The 24,116-nt window shown below is 38.5% G+C and overlaps 1 protein-coding gene across 7 annotated transcripts in view; it reads right to left on the bottom strand.

The window, feature by feature from the left end:
- RIC8B (RIC8 guanine nucleotide exchange factor B) overlaps positions 1 to 24,116 on the bottom strand; it is a 122,046-nt gene that overhangs the window by 95,134 nt on the left and 2,796 nt on the right. For all 7 annotated transcript variants that reach the window (XR_010835909.1, XR_010835910.1, XR_010835911.1 and 4 more), the window contains exon 2: positions 19,049 to 19,096. Coding sequence is in view for 3 of the 7 variants with exons in the window: in XM_059082012.2 (XP_058937995.1) it covers positions 19,049 to 19,096 (48 nt within the window). In the remaining 4 variants the exon portion in view is untranslated. The remainder of the gene's footprint in view (positions 1 to 19,048; positions 19,097 to 24,116) is intronic.

Genomic DNA, 24,116 nt, shown 5'->3' with positions numbered 1-24,116 from the left:
AAGAGACTTAAGTCCTTAAACATGGTTCTACTTCTTCTTAGTTAATGTTTCTGTTCTTCTATTGTAGTGGGAGTGAAATACCTATCCTTACAGTCTACCACTTTCTCTTTAGTAAGAATGGATTCCCCATCCCACCCCCACTTCGTTGTCCATTATGTCTGCAATGTTAGCCACATGCTTAATTTATGCTCTCACTGCAATCAACCAGTGCTCCTATAGTGATGGGATAAGGACCCTGCTCTTAAAATAGGCACATCCGGGAGATATGGCACAGTGCCAGGGATACTTAAAGTCACAGGACAATCCTTGTGCATCCTCTTTAACCACTGTTTTAAGGAAAGATTTATCAAAGGTGGGGGTGGGGAAGGTTCTACATAAAAATAAACAAATGTGTTAAAACTCACAATACAAAAAGTCACATAAATTTTTAAGATAAAAATTCAAATGTGAAAGCAATTTTACAGTTAAGGCAGGATCCCTTGAATGATGCCTCCCTGGCTTCTCAAGGTTATGCCTACATTCTTCTCTGATGGATGTCACTGGATATATAGTCCACATGTATCTAATTTTAGTTCTTAACTGGAGCTGAAGGTCAACCACCTAAATCTGATAGTTCTAAACTTTTGCCCTCTGCGTACAGCAATATTGAGCGTGTGTGTGTGCATGCACACTCGCACAAGAAAGAAAAAGACAGAGGTATTAAATTCTAAAATAAGCTTACTATATAATCAACAGTTAGAACAATGCTGTGAGTTCCAGAAGACAGACCTATCAAAATAATTGTATTTTACAAAAACATTAAACAATTAATGACTTACTTCCAGGATCTACAATGAGCTTTTAAGAAAGGTTAGAGAAGATTCTGGAGGTCAAATTTAGAATTTCTTTATAAAAATCTAATGATGAGATTTTCTAAATGAATATTCGTGCAGCTGGTTTCATTTATATTTAGTTTAATATTATATCTATACACTTTGGGGTTTTTATTCCTACTTGTAGTATGGGAGGCAACAGTAATTGTCCCTTTTTATTTAATGAATACTGTCCTTGTGAATGGGGTTTTTATTTCACTTCCTAAATTTCACCTTTAGCTCCCCTTCTTGCACATATACATTTTTTTTCAGTAATACAATCCTTCTGGCTATGTTCCATATCATGGTGATCCTGCCAAAAGACTGAAAAGAGAGTTCAGAGTAACAACAATTATGTAAGTTTGGCTCAAGTTTCTTTGCTAATTAGAAATCCTGAGAAAGACATGATGCATCATCAAGAGTTCATTAACAGATGGGAAAGACAGCTTAGGTGTAAACGAAAACTTTAAAACCAGCTACCCTTCCTTTCTTGACTGAGGGCAGAAATGGGCATGTCAAAACTTTTAATTTCTCTTCAAATATAATACCAGCCAAATCTGCTTCTCTTACTACTTAAGCAGGAGTCTTTATTTTCAGAAAGCCCTCTTCTCCACTACTTAGGCAAAACATATATTAAGTTAATACTGACAAATACAGAAGTATTATCATTTCTTGCATTTTAATTAGCCAAATGAGGGAAATTATCTCATTTAATTTTAATTTTACTGAGTTCTTAGTCAAGTTATAGTTTTTTCTTAATTCTATTAATTTTACTTTATATATATATATATTAACATCTTTATTGGAGTATAATTGCTTTACAATGGTGTTAGTTTCTGCTCTATCACAAAGTGAATCAGCTATACGTATACATATATCCTCATATCCCCTCTCTCTTGCATCTCCCACCCACCATCCCTAGCCCACCCCTCTACGTGGTCACAAAGCACCAAGCTGATCTCCCTTTGCTATGCAGCTGCTTCCCACTAGCTATCTACTTTATATTTGGTACTGTATATGTGTCCACGCCAATCTCTCACTTTGTCCCAGGTTACCCTTCCCCCTCCTCGTGTCCTCAGGTCCATTCTCTATGTCTGCATCATTATTCCTGTCCTGCCCCTAGGTTCTTCAGAAACTTTTTTTTTTAGACTCCATATGTAGGTGTTAGCATACAGTATTTGTTTTTCTCATTCTGACTTAATTCACTCTGTATGACAGTCTCTAGGTCCATCCACCTCACTACAAGTAACTCAATTTCGTTTCTTTTTATGGCTGAGTAATATTCCATTGTATATATGTGCCACACCTACTTTATCCATTCATCTGTCGATGGACACTTAAGTTGCTTCCATATCCTGGCTATTGTAAATAGAGCTGCAATGAACACTGTGGTACATGACTCTTTTTGCATTATGTTTTTCTCAGGGTATATGCCCAGCAGTGGGATTGCTGGGTCATATGGTAGTTCTATTTTCAGTTTTTTAGGGAACCTCCATACTGTTCTCCATAGTGGCTGTATCAATTTACATTCCCACCAACAGTGCAAGAGGGTTCCCTTTTCTCCACACCCTCTCCAGCATTTATTGTTTGTAGATTTTTTGATGGTGGCCATTCTGACTGGTTTGAGGTGACACCTCATTATAGTTTTGCATTTCTCTAATGATTAGTAATGCTGAGCATCCTTTCATGTGTTTGTTGGCAATCTGTATATCTTCTTTGAAGAAAGGTCTATTTAGGTCTTGTGCCCATTTTTGGATTGGGTTGTTTGTTTTTTTTGATATTGAGCTGCTTGTATATTTTGGAAATTAATCCTTTGTCAGTTGCTTCGTTTGCAAATATTTTCTCCCATTCTGAGGGCTGTCTTTTCATCTTGTCTATGGTTTCCTTTGCTGTGCAAAAGCTTTTACATTTCATTAGGTCCCATTTGTTTATTTTTGTTTTTATTTCCATTTCTCTAGGAGGTGGGTCAAAAAGGATCTTGCTGTGATTTATGACATCGAATGTTCTGCCTATGTTTTCCTCTAAGAGTTTGATAGTGTCTGGCCTTACATTTAGGTCTTTAATCCATTTGGAGTTTATTTTTGTGTATGGTGTAAGGGAGTGTTCTAATTTCATTCTTTTACATGTACCTGTCCAGTTTTCCCAGCACCACTTATTGAAGAGGCTGTCTTTTCTCCACTGTATATTCTTGCCTCCTTTATCAAAGATAATGTGACCATATGTGCGTGGGTTTATCTCTGGGCTTTCCATCCTGTCCCATTGATCTATATTTGTTTTTCTGCCAGTACCATACTGTCTTGATAACTGTAGTCTTGCACTATAGTCTGAAGTCAGGGAGCCTGATTCCTCCAGCTCCATTTTTCCTTTTCAAGATTGCTTCGGCTATTCGGGGTCTTTTGTGTTTCCATACAAATTGTGAAATTTTTTGTTCTGTTTCTGAAAGAAATGACAGTGGTAGTTTGATAGGGATTGCACTGAATCTGTAGATTGCTTCAGGTAGTAGAGTCATTTTCACAATGTTGATTCTTCCCATTTAAGAACATTGTATATGGCTCCATCTGTTTGTATCATCTTTAATTGCTTTCATCAGTGTCTTACAGTTTCCTGCATACAGGTCTTTTGCCTCCTTCGGCAGGTTTATTCCTAGATATTTTCTTCTTTTTGTTGCAATGGTAAATGGGAGTGTTTCCTTAATTTATCTTTCAGATTTTTCATCATTAGTGTACAGGAATGCAAGAGATTTCTGTGCATTAATTTTGTATCCTGCTACTTTACCAAATTCATTGATTAGCTCTAGTAGTTTTCTGGTGGCAACTTTAGGATTCTCTATGTATCGTATTATGTCCTCTGCAAACAGTGACAGCTTTACCTTTTCTTTTCCGATTTGGATTCCTTTTATTTCTTTTTCTTCTCTGATTGCTGTGGCTAAAACTTCCAAAACTATGTTGAATAACAGTGGTGAGAGTGGGCAACCTTGTCTTTTTCCTGATCTTAGTGGAAATGGTTTCAGTTTTTCACCATTGAAAATGATGTGGACTGAGGTTTGTCCTATATGGCCTTTATTATGTAGAGGTAAGTTCCCTCTATGCCTACTTTCTGGAGGGTTTTTATCATAAATGGGTGTTGAATTTTGTCAAAAGCTTTTTTTGCATCTATTGAGATGATCATATGGTTTTTCTCCTTCAATTTGTTAATATGGTTTATCACACTGACTGATTTGCATATATTGAACAATCCTTGCATTCCTGGGATAAACCCCACTTGATCATGGTGTATGATCCTTTTAATGTGCTGTTGCATTCTGTTTGCTAGTATTTTGTTGAGGATTTTCGCATCTATGTTCATCAGTGATATTGGCCTGTAGTTTTCTTTGTGACATCTTTGTCTGTTAATGGTATCAGGGTGATGGTGGCCTTGTAGAATGAGTTTGGGAGTGTTCCTCCCTCTGCAATATTTTGGAAGAGTTTGAGAAGGAAAGGTGTTAGCTCTTCTCTAAATGTTTGATAGAATTTACCTGTGAAGCCATCTAGTCCTGAGCTTTTGTTTGTTGGAAGATTTTTAATCGCAGTTTCAGTTTCAGTGCTTGTTATTATTGGTCTGTTTATATTTTCTATTTCTTCCTGGTTCAGTCTTGGAAGGTTGTGTTTTTCTAAGAATGTGCCCATTTCTTCCAGGTTGTCCATTTTATTGGCATATAGTTAGTTGCTTCTAGTAATCTCTCATGATCCTTTGTATTTCTGCAGTGTGTCAGTTGTTACTTCTCCTTTTTCATTTCTAATTCTGTTGATTTGAGTCTTCTCCCTTTTTTTCTTGATGAATCTGGCTAATGGTTTATCAATTTTGTTTATCTTGTCAAAGAACCAGCTTTTAGTTTTATTGATCTTTGCTATCATTGCCTTCATTTCTTTTACATTTTTTTCTGATCTGATCTGTATGAGTTCTTTCCTTTTGCTAACTTTGGGGGGGTTTTGTTCTTCTTTCTCTAATTGCTTTAGGTGTAAGGTTAGGTTGTTTATTTGAGATGTTTCTTCTTTATTTAGTTATTTATTTATTGGCTGTGTTGGGTCTTCATTGCTCCGTGTGGGCTTCTAGTTGTGGAGAGCGGGGGCTACTCTTCGTTATGGTGCACGAGCTTCTCATTGCGGTGGCTTCTCTTGTTGTGAAGTACAGACTCTAGGTGCACAGGCTTCAGCACTTGTGGCTTGCGGGCTCTAGACAGCAGGCTCAGTAGTTGTGGTGCATAGGCTTATTAGTTGCTTTGCAGCATGTGGGGGTCTTCCTGGACCAGTGCTCGAACCCACGTCCCCTGGATTGGCAGGCGGATTGTTAACCACTGCACCACCAGGCAAGTCCCATTTCTTGTTTCTTGAGGTAGGACTGTATTGCTACAAACTTCCCTCTTAGAACTGCTTTTGCTGCATCCCATAGGTTTTGGGTCATTGTGTATTCACTGTCATTTGTCTCTAGGTATTTTTTAATTTCCTCTGATTTCTTCAGTGATCTCTTGGTTATTTAGCAGTGTATTGTTTACTCTCCATGTGTTTGTATTTTTTACAGATCTTTTTTTCCTGTAATTGATATGTAGTCTCATAGCACTGTGGTCGGAAAAGATATGATCTATCCGGAGAATGTTCCATGAGCACTTGAGAAGAAAGTGTATTCTGTTGTTTTTGGATGGAATGTCCTATAAATATCAATTAAATCCATTTTGTTTAATGTATCACTTTAAGCTTGTGTTTCCTTATTTATTTTCATTTTGGATGATCTGTCCATTGATGAAAGTGGGGTGCTGAAGTCCCCTACTATTATTGAGTTACTGTCAATTTTCCCTTTTATGGCTGTTAGCATTTGCCTTATGTATTGAGGTGCTCCTATGTTGGGTGCATATATATTTACAATTGTTTATATCTTCTTCTTGGATTGATCCCTTGATCATTATGTAGTGTCCTTCTTCATCTCTTGTAATAGTCTTTATTTTAAAGTCTATTTTATCTGATATGAGTATTGCTACTCCAGCTTTCTTTTGATTTCCATTTGCATGGAATATCTTTTTCCACCCCCTCCCTTTCAGTCTGTATGTGTCCCTAGGTCTGAAGTGGGTCTCTTGTAGACAGCATATAGATGGGTCTTGTTTCTGTATCCATTCCACCAGTCTATGTCTTTTGGTTGGAACATTTAATCCATTTATATTTAAGGTAGTTATTGATATGTATGTTCCTATTACCATTTTCTTAATTGTTTTGTGTTTGTTATTGTAGGTCTTTTCCTTGTGTTTCCTGCCTAGAGAAGTTCCTTTAGCATTTGTTGTAGAGCTGGTTTGGTGGTGCTGAATTCTCTTAGCTTTTGCTTGTCTGTAAAGGTTTTAATTTCTCTGTCGAATTTGAATAAGATCCTTGCTGGGTAGTCATCTTGGTTGTAGGTTTTCGCCTTTCATCACTTAAAATATGTCCTGCCATTCCCTTCTGGCTTGCAGAGTTTCTGCTGAAAGATCAGCTGTTAACCTTATGAGGATTCCCTGATATGTTATTTGTTGCTTTTCCCTCGCTGCTCTTAATATTTTTTCTTTGTATTTAATTTTTGATAGCTTGATTAACATGTGGCTTGGCATGTTTCTCCTTGGATTTATCCTGTATGGAACTCTCTGCACTTCCTGGCCTTGATAGACTATTTCCTTTTCCTTATTAGAGAAGTTTTCAACTATAATCTCTTCAAATATTTTCTCAGACCTCTTCTTTTCTCTTCTTCTTCTGGGACCCCTATAATTTGAATGTTGGTGCATTTAATGTTGTCCCAGAGGTCTCTGAGATTTTCCTCAATTGTTTTCATTCTTTTTTCTTTATTCTGCTCTGTGGTAGTTATTTCCACTATTTTATCTTCCAGGTCACTTATCCGTTCTGCTGCCTCAGTTATTCTGCTATTGATTCCTTCTAGAGAATTTTTAATTTTATTTATTATGCTGTTCATCATTGTTTGTCTGCTCTTTAGTTCTTCTTGGTCCTCGTTAAGCATTCCTTGTATTTTCTCCATTCTATTTCCAAGATTTTGGATCATCTTTCCTATCATTACTCTGAATTCCTTTTCAGGTAGACTGCCTCTTTCCTCTTCATTTGTTTGGTCTGGTGGGTTTTTACCTTGCTTCTTCATCTGCTGTGTGTTTCTCTGTCTTCTCATTTTGCTTAACTTACTGTGTTTGGGGTCTCCTTTTTGTAGGCTGCAGGTTCGTGGCTCCTGTTTTTTTTGGTGTCTGCCCCCAGTGGCTAAGGTTGGTGGAGTGGGTTGTGCAGGCTTCCTGGTGGAGGGGACTGGTGCCTGTGTTCTAGTGGATGAGGCTGGATCTTGTCTTTCTGGGGGGTAGGACTGCATCCAGTGGTGTGTTTTTGGGTGTCTGTGATCTTATTATGATTTTAGGCAGCCTCTCTTCTAATGGGTAGGGTGGTGTTCCTGTCTTTCTAGTTGTTTGGCATAGGGTATCCAGCACTGTAGCTTGCTGGTCATTGAGTGGAGCTGGGTCTTAGTGTTGAGATGGAGACCTCTGGTAGGCCTTTTGCAGTTTGATATTACATGGGACCCGGAGGTCTCTGGTGGACCAATGTCCTGAACTCGACTCTCCCACCTCAGAGGCTCAGGACTAACACTAGGCCAGAGCACCAAGACTCAGTCAGCCACACTGCTCTAGCTTCTTCCTAAAGCAGATGCAGTCTTGTAAACATTTCAAGCTATCCAGAAGAAAGTGCTAGTCTTGTACTAAGTCCTTTTTTTCTTTCCTGATTAAGTCCAGAACTTCCACCTTTTCACTCAAAGGAAGCAGTTTACGTCCTCTCTCTGGCATGTCCGAATTGCCAGCTTCACTCCTCTTGCTTTGGGTAGTTATTAAGTAAAATAAGGGTCATTTGAGCTCAAGCCCTGTGACACCCTAGTCAGTCTGATAACCCAGACGGCCAACAAGTGACTCATGAGTGGGCAGGATGCGCTGGACCAAGGGTGATTCATGTCCCTCTGGGCGGGATGACATGCCAAGTTATACTTTGACTACATAGTAACTAACAAGGCTGGATGATGTATATTCTGTCACAACATATATGCCATATTTGGGTGGTTGATATAGATCCTGGTCCCATGGATTTCTACAGTTTTGCCTTTTTCAACGTATCAATGTCTTTCTGATATACAGTCTCTTTGGAATCTCCTTACTTTGTCTCCAGTGCCATCTACTCCACAACACTTAACTTTTCACTCTGAACTAGTTACTCTATCTCTAAATCCCCAGTTCTCAGCTCTAGTAGCCCAGGCATGTATAGCAGATAGTCAAGGGTTCTGATGGTAAGCTGAAGTTATGAACTAACTGTTTGTATCCCCATTAAATTCATGTGTTGAAGCTCTAAGCCCAATATGATGGTATTTGGAGATGGGGCCATGATGGAGAGGCCCTGGTCCTATGGGATTAGTACCCTTTTAACAAGAGACACCAGAGAGCTAGCTCACTCATTCTCCACCCCTTTCCCTTCTCTACACAAAGAGGTCAAATGAGTACACAGTGAGATGGCAGTTGACAACAAGCCAAGAGAAGAGGTCTCAGAAGGAAATCTACCTGGCCAATACCTCGATTTTGGACTTCCCAGACTCCAAAACTGTCAGACGTAAGTTTCTTTTGTTTATGCAACCTAGTTTTTGGTATTTTGTCACAGTAGCATGAGCAGACTAAGACAGCCAAGAATACCGACAAGAGTGAAGTTGTCTCATCGAGACAGTTGTGATGTTAGAGGTCTTCAAAGGCACAAGAACACTAGTGGTGTAGCAGGAAAAAAAAAAAAAAAAAGCACAGAACCAGTTTGGGTTCTTTCTAATTCCCAGTTCTATTATTTTCTGAACTTGGATCTGGAGCAATTTACTTATTCTATCTGAAGCTAAATTTCCTCATGTGTAAGATAGAAAAATATCTATTTCACATGGTTATTGTGAAAGATCTATCTATATTATTAATATCATTATATTATTTAATATGGATAGCATCTAAGACAACATATTGTAAGGTGTAAGGCATCTACAAGTTATTTATTGGGAAACAGTACAACTGAAGTAAAGAAAGCATCTGGATTCAAACACTAGCTTGTAGCTATGTGATCCTGGCGAATTTTTGGATATCACTGTCCCTCATTTTCTCACCTCTAAAAATAGGGATAACATCTAGGGCTTATAAATATTAAATGAGATGATATAGTTAAAAATCTTTAGCATAGTGCTTGGGATAGAATGGAGGCCCATGCACATTACATCATAAAGATGGCCAGGTGGACAAACAAATCAAGTAACATTAACAAGCACACTGCACAAGCACAATAGGGCTAGGAAATTTTTATCTATATTTTCCATTTAATGACAAAGCCCCTTGAAAAGGAAAGTGCTGATGTTATAACACTGCAATTTTATATTAATTTTATAGATTCTACAGTGTTCATTTAGAATCTATAGAGTTCATTACTGAGCACTTATGTGCATAGCCCTGTTACAGGCACATAACTTAAAATGCTCCCAATTTAATTCAAGTACATGCAAACTATTCAAGAGAAATAAATTCTAACCAAGTGACAAAAAGTTTATTTTGGGTTGGGGAGCTATAAAAACATGACTCAAGTTATTTATAATATTAGAGAGATTAAACATGTGAAATGAACGAATAAGGAATGTAAGTGTATTTCAATGCATAGCAGTTTAAGCTGTGTATTCAAATATTAAAAGAATAAACTACATATAGAGAATTTAGCCAGAGAAAGCTTCTTGATAAATGTGAGTGCTGGGCAATAAGTAGGGGGGAAAAAATGAAAGAAATGGAGCAGGAAAAAGAAGATAGAAGACAAGCTAAATGGTGGACAAAGGCAGAGGCAGAGAGGGATAAAGTAGGAGGATCAACTAAAGAAGATTTAGAGTTCATACAAGTAAAAGCTTTCTAACAAGTAAAGTTATCTAACAGCAGAGCAGCTGCTGTGCGGTTCCCATTACTGAAAGTATTCAGTCAGAGTGTGATTACCCTCAGTGCAAGATACCTTAGAAGGAATCACTGCACTGGAAGATATTCTGGGTCCCTTACTATACTGTAAGTTCCCTGAGGAGCTGCCCTGCAACAATGATCACTGAAGGTAGAAAAGGAGGCAGAGGACCTAGTTTGAGTCCCAGATTTTCCACTCATTAACTGTAACCTTAGGTAAGTCAACCTCTCAATTTTTCATTTATAAATGGGGAAGTTAGGAACACTGGAAACGTCTCTTCAGCCAAGAACTCTTTCAGGTCCTAAGAGTTTTTAATTAGCCAAAGATGTACATGTTCTCCACTTCCCTTAGTACATGGTCAAACTTTGTAAGGAAGAGCTAATTGCTGAGGAAAAAAACCCTACATTTTAGGCAGGAAAAATAATAATAATAGTAAAAAAAAAAAAAAAAATCTGCACCATGCCTAACTCCTATAGGTCAATTTCTGTACTGCTAATGGGAAGGGCTGACACTAGATATCCTTACTAGTTATCCTATCCAGTCATACTGCAAATCATGTGCTTCTGTTTCCTGTCAATGGTCTTAATTAGTTCAATGTCAAAGCTTTGTTTATGCTCTGTATTGTGTCTCAAATTTTGGATGCCTACAATCAGAAAATAAAATCAATTCATAAATTATACAATAGGTCAGTTCAATTATTAATGAGTGGCAGTATGGTGCAGCACAAGGGCTGTGGAGCCAGACTGCACAGGCTTAAATCATGTCCTCCTACTTCACTAGCTTAGGCATGTAATTTACTTCACTAGATAGGCAAGTAATTTCTTTGTGTGCCTTAGTTTCCTCATCTGTAAAACAAGTAAGATAACAGTATCTACTTTATAGCTTCGTTGTTAAGTATTAAATGTGTTAATATTCATACAGTGCTTGGAATAATGATGGGCATGTAGTATTTAATAGCAGCTTTATTATATATAATTTACATATCATAAAGTTTACCCTGTTAAAGTACATAGTTCATTGGTTTTCATTGTGCAACCATCATCACTGTTTAATTTTAGAACATTTTCATTACCCTAAAAGGAAACCCAATACCAATTAGGAGTAAATCCCCATTCCCCTGTCCCTAGATCCTGGGAAACCAATGATCTACTTTCTGTCACTACAGATCTGCCTATTATAGACATTTCATATGAATGGAATCATGCATTATGTGGCCTTTTGTGTCTTGCTTCTTTCACTTAGCATAATGTGTTCAAGGTTCATCCATGTTGTAAGGACTTATCAGTTGCTTATAAATAATATTCCACTGTATAGATATAACACATTTCATTTATCTATTCACAACTGATGGACATTTGGGCTATTTCCATCTTTTGGCTGTTATGAATAATACTGCTATGAACATTCAAGTACATGGTTTTGTGTGGACATATATCTTCATTTCTTTTAGGTAGATACCTAGGAGTACAACTGTTGAGTCATATAGTAACTCTGTTTAATCCTTTGAGGAATTCCCAGCTCTAGGCTCGTAGGCTTTAGTAGTTGCAGCATGCATGCTCAGTAGTTGTGGCTCACAGGCTCTAGAGCACAGGCTCAGTAGTTGTGGCGCACGGACTTAAGTTGCTCCACAGCATGTGGGATCTTCCCAGACCAGGGCTCGAACCTGTGTACCCTGCATTGGCAGGCAGATTCTTAAGCACCGCACCACCAGGGAAATCCCTAGACATCATTTCTTCAAATATTTTTTCTTCTCTTTTCTCTCTCCTCTCCTGGTACTCCAGTTATGTGTATGTTGGTATATTAATGTCTCATATTTCTCTGAGGTGTTCATTTTCTTTATTCTTTTTCCTCAGTTCTTTACCTTGTTTACACTATTGATTTATCTTCAAGTTTGCTTATTCTTTCTTCTGCCAGTGTGAACCCAGTGTTGGGCCTCTTTAGTGATTTTTTTTTTGTTACTGTACTTTTCACTTCCAAAATTTCCATTTGGTTCTTTTTAATAATTTCTATCTTTGTACTGATATTCTTCATTTGATGTGACATTGTCATCAAACCTTGCATTACTTCTTTAAATATGGTTTCCTTCAGTTTTCTGAATATATTTATAACGACTACTTTGAAGTCTGTCTGTTAAATCCAACATCTAGTCATTCTCACAGGCAGTTTCCATTGCCTGCTTATTCCCCAAGGCACAGCTCATTCTTTCCTGTTTCTCTGCATGGCTTTTTTTTTTTTTTTGGAAACTGGACATTTTAGATAATATATTATATCAACATTGGGTAATGCTTATACCCTCCAAGCTTTGCTATTGTTATTTTTTTATTTGCTCAGTGACTGGCTGAATTATTTAAGTATATTTTCCTCCTCCTCCCTGCAGATGTAGCTCCTCATAGGGCTCACCCTTTTGTATGCCACAGTCATCCTGGGATAACAGTGGCTTTGGCAGGCCTCTCTTTGACTTTCTCTTTCCCTGACCACACCCAGCTGTTAAGCTCCACTAACTGCAGGCTGATTGATCTACTGTCTTCAATAATGTCCTGGGGCATAAACTGCTCTACAAACTGAGCCAATTTATTAGGGTTCCTTTTTTTTTTTTTTTTTTTTCCTCCGTCCGTTCTTGGGCCTCTCACTGTTGTGGTCTCTCCCGTTGCCGGACAGGCTCAGCTGCCATGGCTCACGGGCCCAGCCACTCCACGGCATGTGGGATCCTCCAGGACCGGGGCACGAACCGGTGTCCCCTGCATTGGCACGCGGACTCTCAACCACTGCGCCACCAGGGAAGCCCTAGGGCTCCTTTGAAGAGACAGTTCCTGAGGTAAGTATTTAAGATTTGTTCTAACTACAGGAGGGTTCCTCCCAGCTGTCTTTCCTACTTTCTTTCTAGCAAACTACCTAGCCTTCTGGTTAGCCTTATGTCTCCAATGAATCTGTCAATCTCCTCCCAATTGCCTTTCACCACAACCTGTACTTTCAGGCAGGAACTTCACACTGTTGCAAATTAAGTTGGTTCCTTTGGGGAGAGATTCAGAGCTCATTGTTATAAGCTCTGCTTGTCCCTCTTGCCAAAATTCCTGAGCCTGGTCCTGATGCTGAGGGCAGAGACAACAGCATGCTTCTTTCTGGGTGACACCTCTTTGAGAGCTCAACTGGAGAGGACAGGGGAGCAACAGGCCCAGAATTCCTCAGCTGGCCTCTTCCAGGGTGGAACCTGTGTCCCACCAGCCAGGGCGAGTGCAACTGGGGCCCTAATATTCTCAATGGTGCCCTACCCAAGGTAGAGCCTCTGTCCCATGAGTGGGGATTGGGTGAAAGGAGGGAGATGCCACCTCTCGGCTATATTCACCCAGAATTTTGTCCCAGCGACATGTAGCTCAGGCAGGATGAAAAATGCTGACCTTACCCCTGTCTCTATTGGGTAGACAGCCTTCCAACTGAGAGCTGAGGGAAGTGGGAGCTCCGTGTTCTTGGTTGCATCAGTTTGGAGGAGAGTTTCGATCTCCCTCCACTGAGAGTGGGAAGACAGGGAGCAGATCTCAGTTCAAATCCCACAGACTTTCACTCTTCTCACTGAGTTTTAGTAGACTGTCCTGAATAAGTGTTCCTTTATTGACTGCATGCTCTTAGGACTATTTCCAGAGACTTTAAATGGTTGTTTTTAAAAAATAACCAGTTTCATTGGGGAGCAGGTCCATAAAGCTCTCACACTGTCATGGCTGGAAGCAGAACTTCTAGATTAGTTTTTTTATATGAGAAAAAGGATCCGAAACTCTAAAGTGTAAATCAGAGATACTACTCTTAACATTCCCAGGCAGAAATCCTAAAAAGTGATCCATACAGAGATCATGTATGGATTGCCACATCTATGGCTTACTAAATCAGAAGGGCTGTTCTGTTCTTTCTTCCCACATTTAGTCCTTCAATACCTTGGCACTGAAGGACTAAAACATTAAAACATCTAAAATTAAAAATGGAGTCTGAAATGAAGCTTAAATTGTTTCATTTTTGAACTACTGTGAGGCATTCATCCTGGCCTATGATATAATTCAGCCTTCTAGTCAAGTTTTATGCCAGATCCAGCTGGACTGCTCTACAACTTTAAAAAGTAAAAGTTTTAGAACGCCTTTGGTAGTGTGTGTGTTTGAAAGAAATCAAGATGTTAAAAAGGATTATCTTTAAAGTTATTGGTTTCTAAATGAGAATTGTACTTGCATCATATATCAAAGTATTCCCTAAGGTGAAGACATCAAATAAAATGAGTCAAATTTGCAAGACACACAAAGCTCATTTTGTTTTAGTGAAAACTGGAGTTTAACAATTTCAAATGACTAAACTAAGTGTAAAAGGCTTTCAGAACAAGCAACCATGCCTCAAGCTATTCCTAAGCATGGATTCACCGATAGGATTGATGGTTCTATCTTGGCACATTTTCCTTGGGGGACTCTAATATGGAAAATTACCCATTCATTTTCTATAGTCCACAATGGCAACCCTCAGTATGCATCTGTAGCTGAGAAAGCACCAAACCAGACACCATAGGAAACAGCCAACTTAGGAACTAAGGCCTAACGCAGGACCTGGCACACAGGAATTACTGAAAAAATATTTGTGGACTACAGAGATCTCTACTAATATGCCAAGTACATCCAACTTTGGGGAAAAAAGGTAAAAAGAAGAAATATTTCAAATGGTAGAATGGACTTTTGTGTTCAAATAAATTTATTTCACTCCATAAACTGGCTCCACAAGTGATACTATCTCCAAACCTAGTAACATTTTTATGTTCCCCCAAAAGGAATGGGTAAGATAATCACAAAGGCCCAATTTTAAAGAAAATAAATGATTAAAAAGTATATTGGGGCTTCCCTGGTGGCTCAGTGGTTGAGAGTCCGCCTGCCAATGCAGGGGACACGGGTTCGTGCCCTGGTCCGGGAAGATCCCACATGCCGCAGAGTGGCTAGGCCTGTGAGCCATGGCCACTGAGCCTGCGCGTCCGGAGCCTGTGCTCCACAATGGGAGAGGCCACAACAGTGAGAGGCCCGCATACCACCAAAAAAAAAAAAAAAAAAAAAGTATATTGGTCTTTGCTTATGCCCCCAATCACACTACTATAGAAGAATATATTATCACATATAATATGTAATTATCATATTCTTATATCATTATCATTTACTATAACAGAAAAGTTCAAAATACAGAAAAGAGAAATTAAAATATCATCCACAGTAATAATACTAAGCCACTGTTTTGGTGAATTTCCTTGTAGACATTCTTCTTTGCATAGTTTTTATTAATTTTACATGGTTGTGATCATTCTGTATGAATACTTTTGTATTTTGCTTTTTCAGTAAACAACATTATGAAATGTGCTTGAGATTCTGCTCTCTAGTTAAGAGAATATCAAACTCAAAACCAAACCGTATGTACAAGTTACAGGAATTCTGGCCTCCACTCAAGCTCCAAGTCCCCTTTATTCATTTAACAGGTGTTTATTGTAGGTGCCTATTTTGTGCCACATGCAGTGCTGGGGACTGAAAATACAAAGAAAAGTAGGCCAGAATTTTTGTCCTCAAAGAGTTCTTAACTCAGTAATTACTCTCTGCCTTCAGAGAAGTATGAGCTTACCTATGTGAGTTTGAAGTTAATGAAATAAACGCTTGAAATTTATTTTTAACTTCTCTGTTTTGAGGAAAATTACTAAATACATAAAGGTTTATCTCAGACAACAACTGAGGTTTTCTGCATTGAATATGGTTGTATTCTTATCTTACAGGTGAAAGAGCTGCAATTCTTTTAATCATTTTATGACAGGTATTTTTCAACATTTATTGCAATTAGTTCTCTTTATTGGCCTTGAGATCAGTTGTATTTTAGAAACCAGTATAAGAGCTTTCATTTCCTCAAGCTGTAAATTTTTCAGATTATTCATCATACCTCCCTCCATCCTACATATTTGCATGGTATATGTGTTTATGTGCTGGGAGATAATCATAGCCACCAACTGAGGTAGAGAAGATGTAAAGCAAACGCTTCAATAAGCACAGGTGCTAAAACCCAAATATAGCATGAGCCTGGAACTATTTGCATTCTATGCACAAACATTAGCAATTGTATCTGACTTTACTTCTCTGGAAAAATCTAAGCATTCCTAGTTGGTAATTTCCTTTGATATTTTCCAGTTTAAGTCTAGTTGCCTAAATGGTGTCTCAACGTATGAAATAAGAGATAAAACAAGGTATTGAGTCATAATTTCAAACCTGTTGAGATATACCTCAAGTGGTAATGAGTGGGAGCCATGCAGCACTGAGCAGTGAAGGAGCTGCACATAATAGCCAGAAAACCTGTTCTCTATTCGAGGCTCTACCACTTACGAGTGATATGAGTGTTAACAAGTTGTCATTAACATGAGCCTCAGTTTTCTTACCCATAAAACTGGGATGGTGATATTCTCACCATACTTACAACATTACTGTATTACTAATGAAAAGCAAATCTTTCTAAAACTGCAAAATGCTACGTGTTAGGACTTAGGCCTAAGGATCATTACTTTATAACCAATTCCTACAAAGTTCGTATAATCAAGTTTTATTTATTTATTTTTTGTGCAGTACGCGGGCCTCTCACTGTTGTCGCCTCTCCCACTGCGGAGCACAGGCTCCGGACGCGCAGGCTCAGCGGCCATGGCTCACGGGCCCAGCGCACGAACCCGTGTCCCCTGCATCGGCAGGCAGACTCTCAACTACTGTTCCACCAAGGAAGCCCAAGTTTTATTTTTTGAAAGGCTCTATTTCCTTACATTTACTTATAGGTTGCCACAAGTTTTTACATAAGACAGGTGTGTTTTTCAGAGCGACAGCACCTGTAGTTTATTGAAAGGGGCACTGCTGTTACCAAGGAGCTGCTGGTAGAAGGCTCCAGAGACATGTTTAGGAAAGAGAAAAAGAGAACTAGGGCAGCAAAACAAACTGGATGGTAATTTGAGTTCCTCTTATTTTAAGATTGGGTTTAATGTTGGAGACATGCCTACTATTCCATGCCTCTCTACACTGAGAACTTGAAAAGCTGTTAGGATGTAGAGCCTTTAGAGAAGTCCAATAATTTTGATTTCAAAGTCTTTTTAGGGACTTAGGCATGAAGAGTCTCTAATGGTTTTAACCCTTGGAGATTGAAAAAGTTTTGTTTGCCAATGTTTTTCCATTAATGAAGATTACCTAGCTAGGTCCCTAATGACATTTGTTTATATCAGACCTCCCAGGAAGCAGCAATCTACACGTAATGCTGAAAGTAACACTAGTACAGTAGTTACTGTCACCAAAGATTTAAAAGGCAGTAAAAGAAAATACTTGGAAAATGTTAGGTTTTGCTACTATCCTACAGGAAACAAACATGCTTTATTAATAACTGTGTGGGAAATTTTCTTCCCTTAACTGAAAGTCATATGGCGTGGAGGGGGATCTCTGTCTTCATGCACTTATTTTGACCAGTAAAAAGCACTACCAAAGATCCTAGTGTCAGATTCACAAGGCACCAGGGAATCTATATAGTACGGATCCTCCCAACTAAACCAAATAGCAGCTGCCTTCCTAGCCTGAATACCTATCATGAGTATATTTAAAACATGTTCTTTTTAACACCTTGTTTCTTTTTTCTATTCATGTAACGATCCCTCCCATTAGCACATAACAGTCTTTCTCCTTCTCCCTCTTCCTCCCTCTTTACCACAGCACAATATTCCATTAAGCAAATGTACACAAGTTTCTGCAAATATTCCCTAACTGCTGGAGGCTTTATTGTTTCCAATAGTCTGCTACTATGTACAATGCTTCAGTGAATAACTTTGTTTAATTTCAATCCGTCCATAGAATAGATCTAAAAGTGACACTGCTTGGTCAAAGGGCAAAATACATCTGTAATTTTGGTACATACCGCCAGTATATGCAAAGGTAGGAAGTAGGAAACAGAAGGGATGTGTACGTGTATGTAACTGGAAACATTTCATATTACTAGAGCATAAATTACAAGACAAGCAAGCAACAGGCTGCAAAAAGTAGGCAAACTTCAGATCACTGAGCATCTAGGTCATGTTAAGAAGCTTGAACTTTATTCTATAGACAAAGAAAGTTACTCAAGGGTTTTAAGGCTGGGCATGACACAGTCAGATTGTTGTTATAGAATTATGGACAATGGACTGGAAGGGCATATAACTGGAAAAAGAAGGGATAGTTAGGAAACTGGCACAAAAAAGAAGGGATAGTTAGGAAACTGGTGCAGTAATCCAGATGAAGGACTGAACTAGGGCTGGGGTTAAGGAGAGAATGTATTGAGAAATCTTAAGAGGCAAAGTGAGCAGGATGTAGACGGTGAATATGTGGGTGGAGGTGAATAGAGGGATGATTTCAAGGTATGATCAAACCACTACCAGCAAAGCACCGGATTCAAGCTATTTCTCCAGCAGCAATAATACGTTTACACAGATTCAGTCATGCTCTCTTACCAGGTCTTAGCATTTGTGAGGCCAGGGATAGCAGTATAGGGCCCAGCAAAGAGACAGGCAGAACTGGTGGGCTTCTCCTTGAGCATCATGCTCTAATCAACTAAGTAAAGCAACCACGGGCGACCCCAACAGGCCAACATGACATTTCATAGCTCTATCTCTGATGCACCCTCACATAATAACTTGTCTATTCATAAGCCTCTTGACCCCATTTTCCTCTTTGCCCATGAAGTCAGTGACCAAGACAATTGCTGACAACATAAATAACTGCCAGCACAGGGAACAATATGTGGTTGAGGGGCAGCTGCATGAATAGCTGTTTTTCCAAAACTTAACCCAAAGCCAAGCTTTACTGTAAACCCAATATTACAATATTAGCAATGCATTTTTGGCAGCCTGCAGTCCTGCCACCAAACAAAGTTAATCTCTGGAGATGAGAAGATATGGAGGAGAGTCCTCCCTGAACCCTTCCCATTCCCCTGATTTATGCAAGTGTAATGGTCCTATGGGGATGGAGCAGGAGGGTGTTACGTGTAATCCATACTAAACCTGGCACTTGTCTTTATTCTCAGAGTTTCTGAAAACCAAACTGAAAGGAAACTGAAAAGTAAACTATCAGATGAAATCAAGTCCACTGTTTATCAAGTCCATGAATGAAACACACACACACACACACACACACACACACACACACACACACACACAGTAACATCAAGGCTTACCTTTCTTTTATCTTCATCTGTTGATTCAAATTTGAAAGTAGCCCTATGCTGAAGAGGGAAAAAAAGGGAAACAATGTCATTTTAAATACACAGATTTTTTATTTTGGCTATGTTTAAAAATACCTAATGTCTGTAAAAATGTTGTCTTCCCATATCGTGTCTCAAAGTTCTTATTAAAGTAAGAGAGGCATGTAAGCAAATAATTGTAAAGCAGTACAAAAGACTAAAGCAAAAATAAATACAGAAGAGACAGAGTACTGAGCCACTAACTACCCAGGGAAATCTGGAATTCTTTGCATATAGTACAGAGCATTTGAGCTGGACCTTGAGGGATGAAGAGGGGTTTTCCAGGGAAATGGAAAGCATTCTAGGGATGGAAACAAATGCTCATGTGTGAAGTGGTATGATATATTTGTAAAATAAGCAGCTCTGTCAGAGTGAAACACAGGACACATGTTAGGGGATGAGAGGAGTGGAGAAAGATGAGAATGGGAAAGTAAACTGGACAGAGATTTGGAAGGATCTTCCAATGTTGCTGAGGAGTTTGTACTTTCTTTATCATATGCAATAAGAAATTACCAGAGAATTGTAGATAGGGAAGAAATTAATAGACTGGAATTTCAGAAAAGTAATTCTGTAAGAATGAGGGTTTAAGTCATGGCTCCACCACTTATTAGCTAAGCAAGTAAAAATTATAACTGTATTTCCCATGTGAAAAGAGGGGGTACCTAGTTCACAAAGCTGCCATGAGGGTTAAAACAGCTACGACATGTAATGTACCATTTCAGTGCCTGGCAGATAGTAAACACTCAGTAACTATTAGGATGATAATAATGATGATGCCAATGATATTGAGGAAAAATAATTGAAAGAAAAGAATGTCATGACTCTCCTGAAATGAATGGCAACACTATATTTTCCACTCTGTAGCTGAAATAGAGAATGGAGTAAGTTGACTTGTCCACTGCCAGAGAATGATGGTACCCCAAAAATAGAGCATAAAGTTCCTCAATCTCTTCTCAAGTTTTATTCAAGAGAACCAAGTGCTCATATGGATCCTAAGTTTTCATTTAAAAAAATCTTTACTGAACATCTCTCTGCCTTTCCTTGGTATTTCTCATTGGCAACATGTTAACCCACCAGGAGTTAAACACAGTAAGTACTAAAGATATCATCATTACAGGTGGTTCTGCATTGACAGCTTCGCAGAAGAAGCAATTTTTGAAATTAAATGAGATGGAGAAATGTTAACAGAGAAGCAATTCTGAAAGTAAGAAATGGTCAGAGGGAAGACTTAGAGGTAATAGAGAAGGGCCATTTGAGGAAACCTAAGAGAAGCTGCCTCACATACCGTTTGCAAAACAATTAAAATGGATGTCCGGTGGTAAGGCCTTGGATTTAAATTGGCATATAGGTGACAGGCAACCAGGGGAAGACTCTGAAGGAGGTATGAACTCATTCTGGAAGAATATTTTGGGTGGTAGTTTACAGGCCAGATCAATCAAAGAAGAGCAAGACTGTGGACATAAAGCCCTCTGAGAAATGGGCATCAATAATCCAGGAGTGATATTGCTGGAGGCAGTATAAATTGACACCAACTTCAAAAATGAAAGTGATTTGGCAGCACCTAATAGAAACCATAAAAATATTCACAGCCTTTGATCCAGAACTTTTACTGCTAGAAATTTATCCTCATGAGATCATCCAGAGGAGACAAAAATTATATATGTAATCATATTCACTGCAGTGTTATCAAGTATTATGGAAGAAAAGAGACAACCTGAATATCCAACAACAGGAGACTGATGAAATAAATCACTGTGCATTCATCGGATAGATTTTTATACTGCCATTTAAAAAAAATATGGCTAAAAAGTTCTGTAACAACATGAAAAATTATTTATGATGGCAGTAAGTGGAAAAATAGTAAAACATCAACCTGTATGTCTATGATGACAGTACCTACATAAATGTATGGATGATTTCAAACAAAGGCTTCAGTGTTAAAACGCAATAATAAAAACAACTATATAGGGTTGGTGGAATTGCTGGTGATTCCTTTGAGAAAACTCATTGTTGGTATATCATTTTTATAATTAAAAGAAAAATTTTATATAAAAGGTAAATAGATTAATGAATGAGCAAGGAAAGAAAGAAAAGAAGAAAAGGAAGGAAGAAACAACGAAGACTATAACTTAGGAATTTACAGACCCAAGGTTTAATAAAAACTAACATTGAATAAAAGATCAAGAATTAGTAGATGTATGGTTTTAAACTGAAGCTTAGTAAAGGTTCACTACAAATGAAAACACATAATTGCACTTAGAAACAAGAAGCTTAATTTTTGCCATTGTATGTGAAATATTAATTCCACGCATTATCTGGAATAAATGTACCTAGTTGCCAATGTAATAGTTCTCCTAAACTTTTTTTTTTTTTTTTGCATTTATGGTAAGGGAACAGAAAAAGAAATCATCTTTTGGAAAGCCACTCGTTAAGTTATAAAAATATCTTTTAAAAGATTTCTACATAGAATTAAATCTCTCAAGGTGATAATTTAGAATAGTATCAAGGACTAATTTTTATTTTTCTTTTTAAATGCAAGGCTGATCCTGTCACAAAACCACAAAAAGAAATAAAGAAGGAAGGAAAGTAAGCTTTCAAAAGCCCTAACTAACATGAGGGCTTAATTTAATTAGCAAATATACTGGTATTGTGAGGCAATACAAATTGAATTTAGAATATGTCAATCCATTCAGAAGCAACCTCAAAGTGTAAAATAAAAAGTCCTCTTACATAGTCCAGGATATTTATATATCCTATTCAAATATGGAGGCTGCACTTCTAGAACTGTCCCAGTATTACTAGCTCCCTATCAACCAGGTTCTTCTAGCACATAAATAAAGACCTCACTGCTATCAGTGTTGTTTTCCTCTCTTATGAGGACTACTCTCAGAGACCTACATACCTGTCTGTATCTTAAATAACTTTTACCTTTCATTTGGCCATACACTTGTCACACTTCCATAATGGAATCCTACTGGAGCTTGCTAAGGGGTAATCATATGTCTAGGTGGCCTCTATGGCCACCAAGCCACCTCTCTGGTTAACGACATAGTTGATGATGATGCTAGGCCTCAGTTTCTTCTCCTATTAATTGAGAGTGTTGGACCCAATTATCTCTGAGGTTCTTTCTTGTCTAAATACCCTGGATTCAAGGAACTAAGATATTACTATGCACCTCAAGGCTCTTGATCACTGTTTGTTGTTGATAATCATAATGATGCCAACCAATCTCTCTACTAAATCTGTTAGCAGAACAAGCCCTAAGGGAGGAGAAGAAGCTTGAACAGCCTAGTCTAGAGCAATATATACTTCCCACATTAATAGCTCATTCTATTACTGGAGTGGGGTGACTGGGACCCAACAGTAGCCAAAGGAAATAGTCCTGAAAACCCTTTCTCTTCTGGGCTCAATAACACAGAATAGACAGGGGAAAGCCAACAGGGCCTTGAAAAAAGAGCCCTGGATATTGAATCTGAATACTAGGTCTGCCACTTCTAGCTATGCGCCCTTAGGCCTGTAGACAGTTACTCTGTCTTTCTGAACCTCAATTTCCTAGTCCCGAAAAAAAGTGAGAATACTTCAGCCACCCTCATAAGTTTTAATATGTGATGACATGTGAAATCACGTAAGATAATACATAGTACATAGCAGGCACTCAATAAATGCTATTAGATGAACTGAAAGTGAAAAAGAACAACCACTCTTCCTATTTTTAAAAAATACTTTCCTATGCTGAGTCAACTTGCATTATGCCCTTGAGAAACAGACAAGTTTCGTTTTTTTCTAGGATAGACAGATCTTCCTTCTCCCCAAGACAAGAAGGGTCAGTGAATGAAGGAAGAAATCTTGAAAATTAGAATCTCCTTAACACAGTAGAAATTAGATGTTACCTGGAGCCAGACGGGTAAAATGTTACTTTAAACATGGTACAAGGTATTTTGCTAACCATTAAAAAGTGCGCAGGTCAAGGAAAAAGAGAAAGAATGGAGTATGTTCTCTAACTTTTTTTTAATCAGGCTACGTCAACTCCATGCCACATGCTTAATTCCTGACTTTTTTGTTCAAAACTAACAGTTATGGGTTTTTCTTCAGAGCCAGGTACTGTTCTAAATGATTTACACATATAAGTGATTTAATCCTGACAACAAACCTATAATGTGGGTACTATTATTATCCATGTTTGGCAGATGAGGAAACTGAGGCACAGCAAAGTTAAGTACCTTGCTCTATGCCACGCGATGGTAAGCCGGGGATCAGAATTCAGGCAGTCTGGCTCCAGAACCCGTGCTCTTGCCACAGGACCTCTTGAGCACCTTGACCATTAGTGAATGCCTCCTACATGCATTATGCACAGCATTCGGCATTATACTTCACTTAATTCAGGTCTCATAATAACTTAGGTGATAGAACCCTATGTTACAGATAAGGAAACTGGGACTCAGACTTAAAATAACTTGTCCATAGTCATGACACTAATAAATGGCAGATTTGAAGCAAGATTTATCTGACTCCAAATTCCACCTTCTTTCCATTATACTTGCTGCCTTCTTTTGAGAACGACGAACCAATCATTCTCTCTCTACATCATTCATTTCCCTTCTTGGTTAGACTCCTCAGTGCCCCATAATCACTTCACTCTAAACATTTCCCAAATCCATGTTTCCAGATAAGGAAAATGAGGCACATGGTAATACCCAGGTGCTTTTTCACGGTTTCAGACTCCATTTCCCATACAGCAGGGCAATTTAATTCCACCTCCCCATTCTTACTGCCAGACCACTGCAATCGTGCTTCCCCTTCTTCTTCATCTGCCTCTAGTGTCTCCCGCCTTGAGGGGCAAAGCCCCACTGCCAACATAAAACTCAGCTATTTTCTTTGTACTCTGGACCTACTATAGTCAGCATTAAACATGAGAGCTCATCTCTGAAGGAGCTGGCCGCGCCGGACAACGTCAAGACACAGCATTCTCAAGCGTGGCCCCCAAAACACCACCCCAGACAAT

The sequence above is a fragment of the Kogia breviceps genome, chromosome 12 (assembly GCF_026419965.1).
Source record: "Kogia breviceps isolate mKogBre1 chromosome 12, mKogBre1 haplotype 1, whole genome shotgun sequence".
NCBI classification, from domain to species: Eukaryota; Metazoa; Chordata; class Mammalia; order Artiodactyla; family Physeteridae; genus Kogia; species Kogia breviceps.
This window is presented reverse-complemented; position numbering and strand designations above follow the sequence as displayed.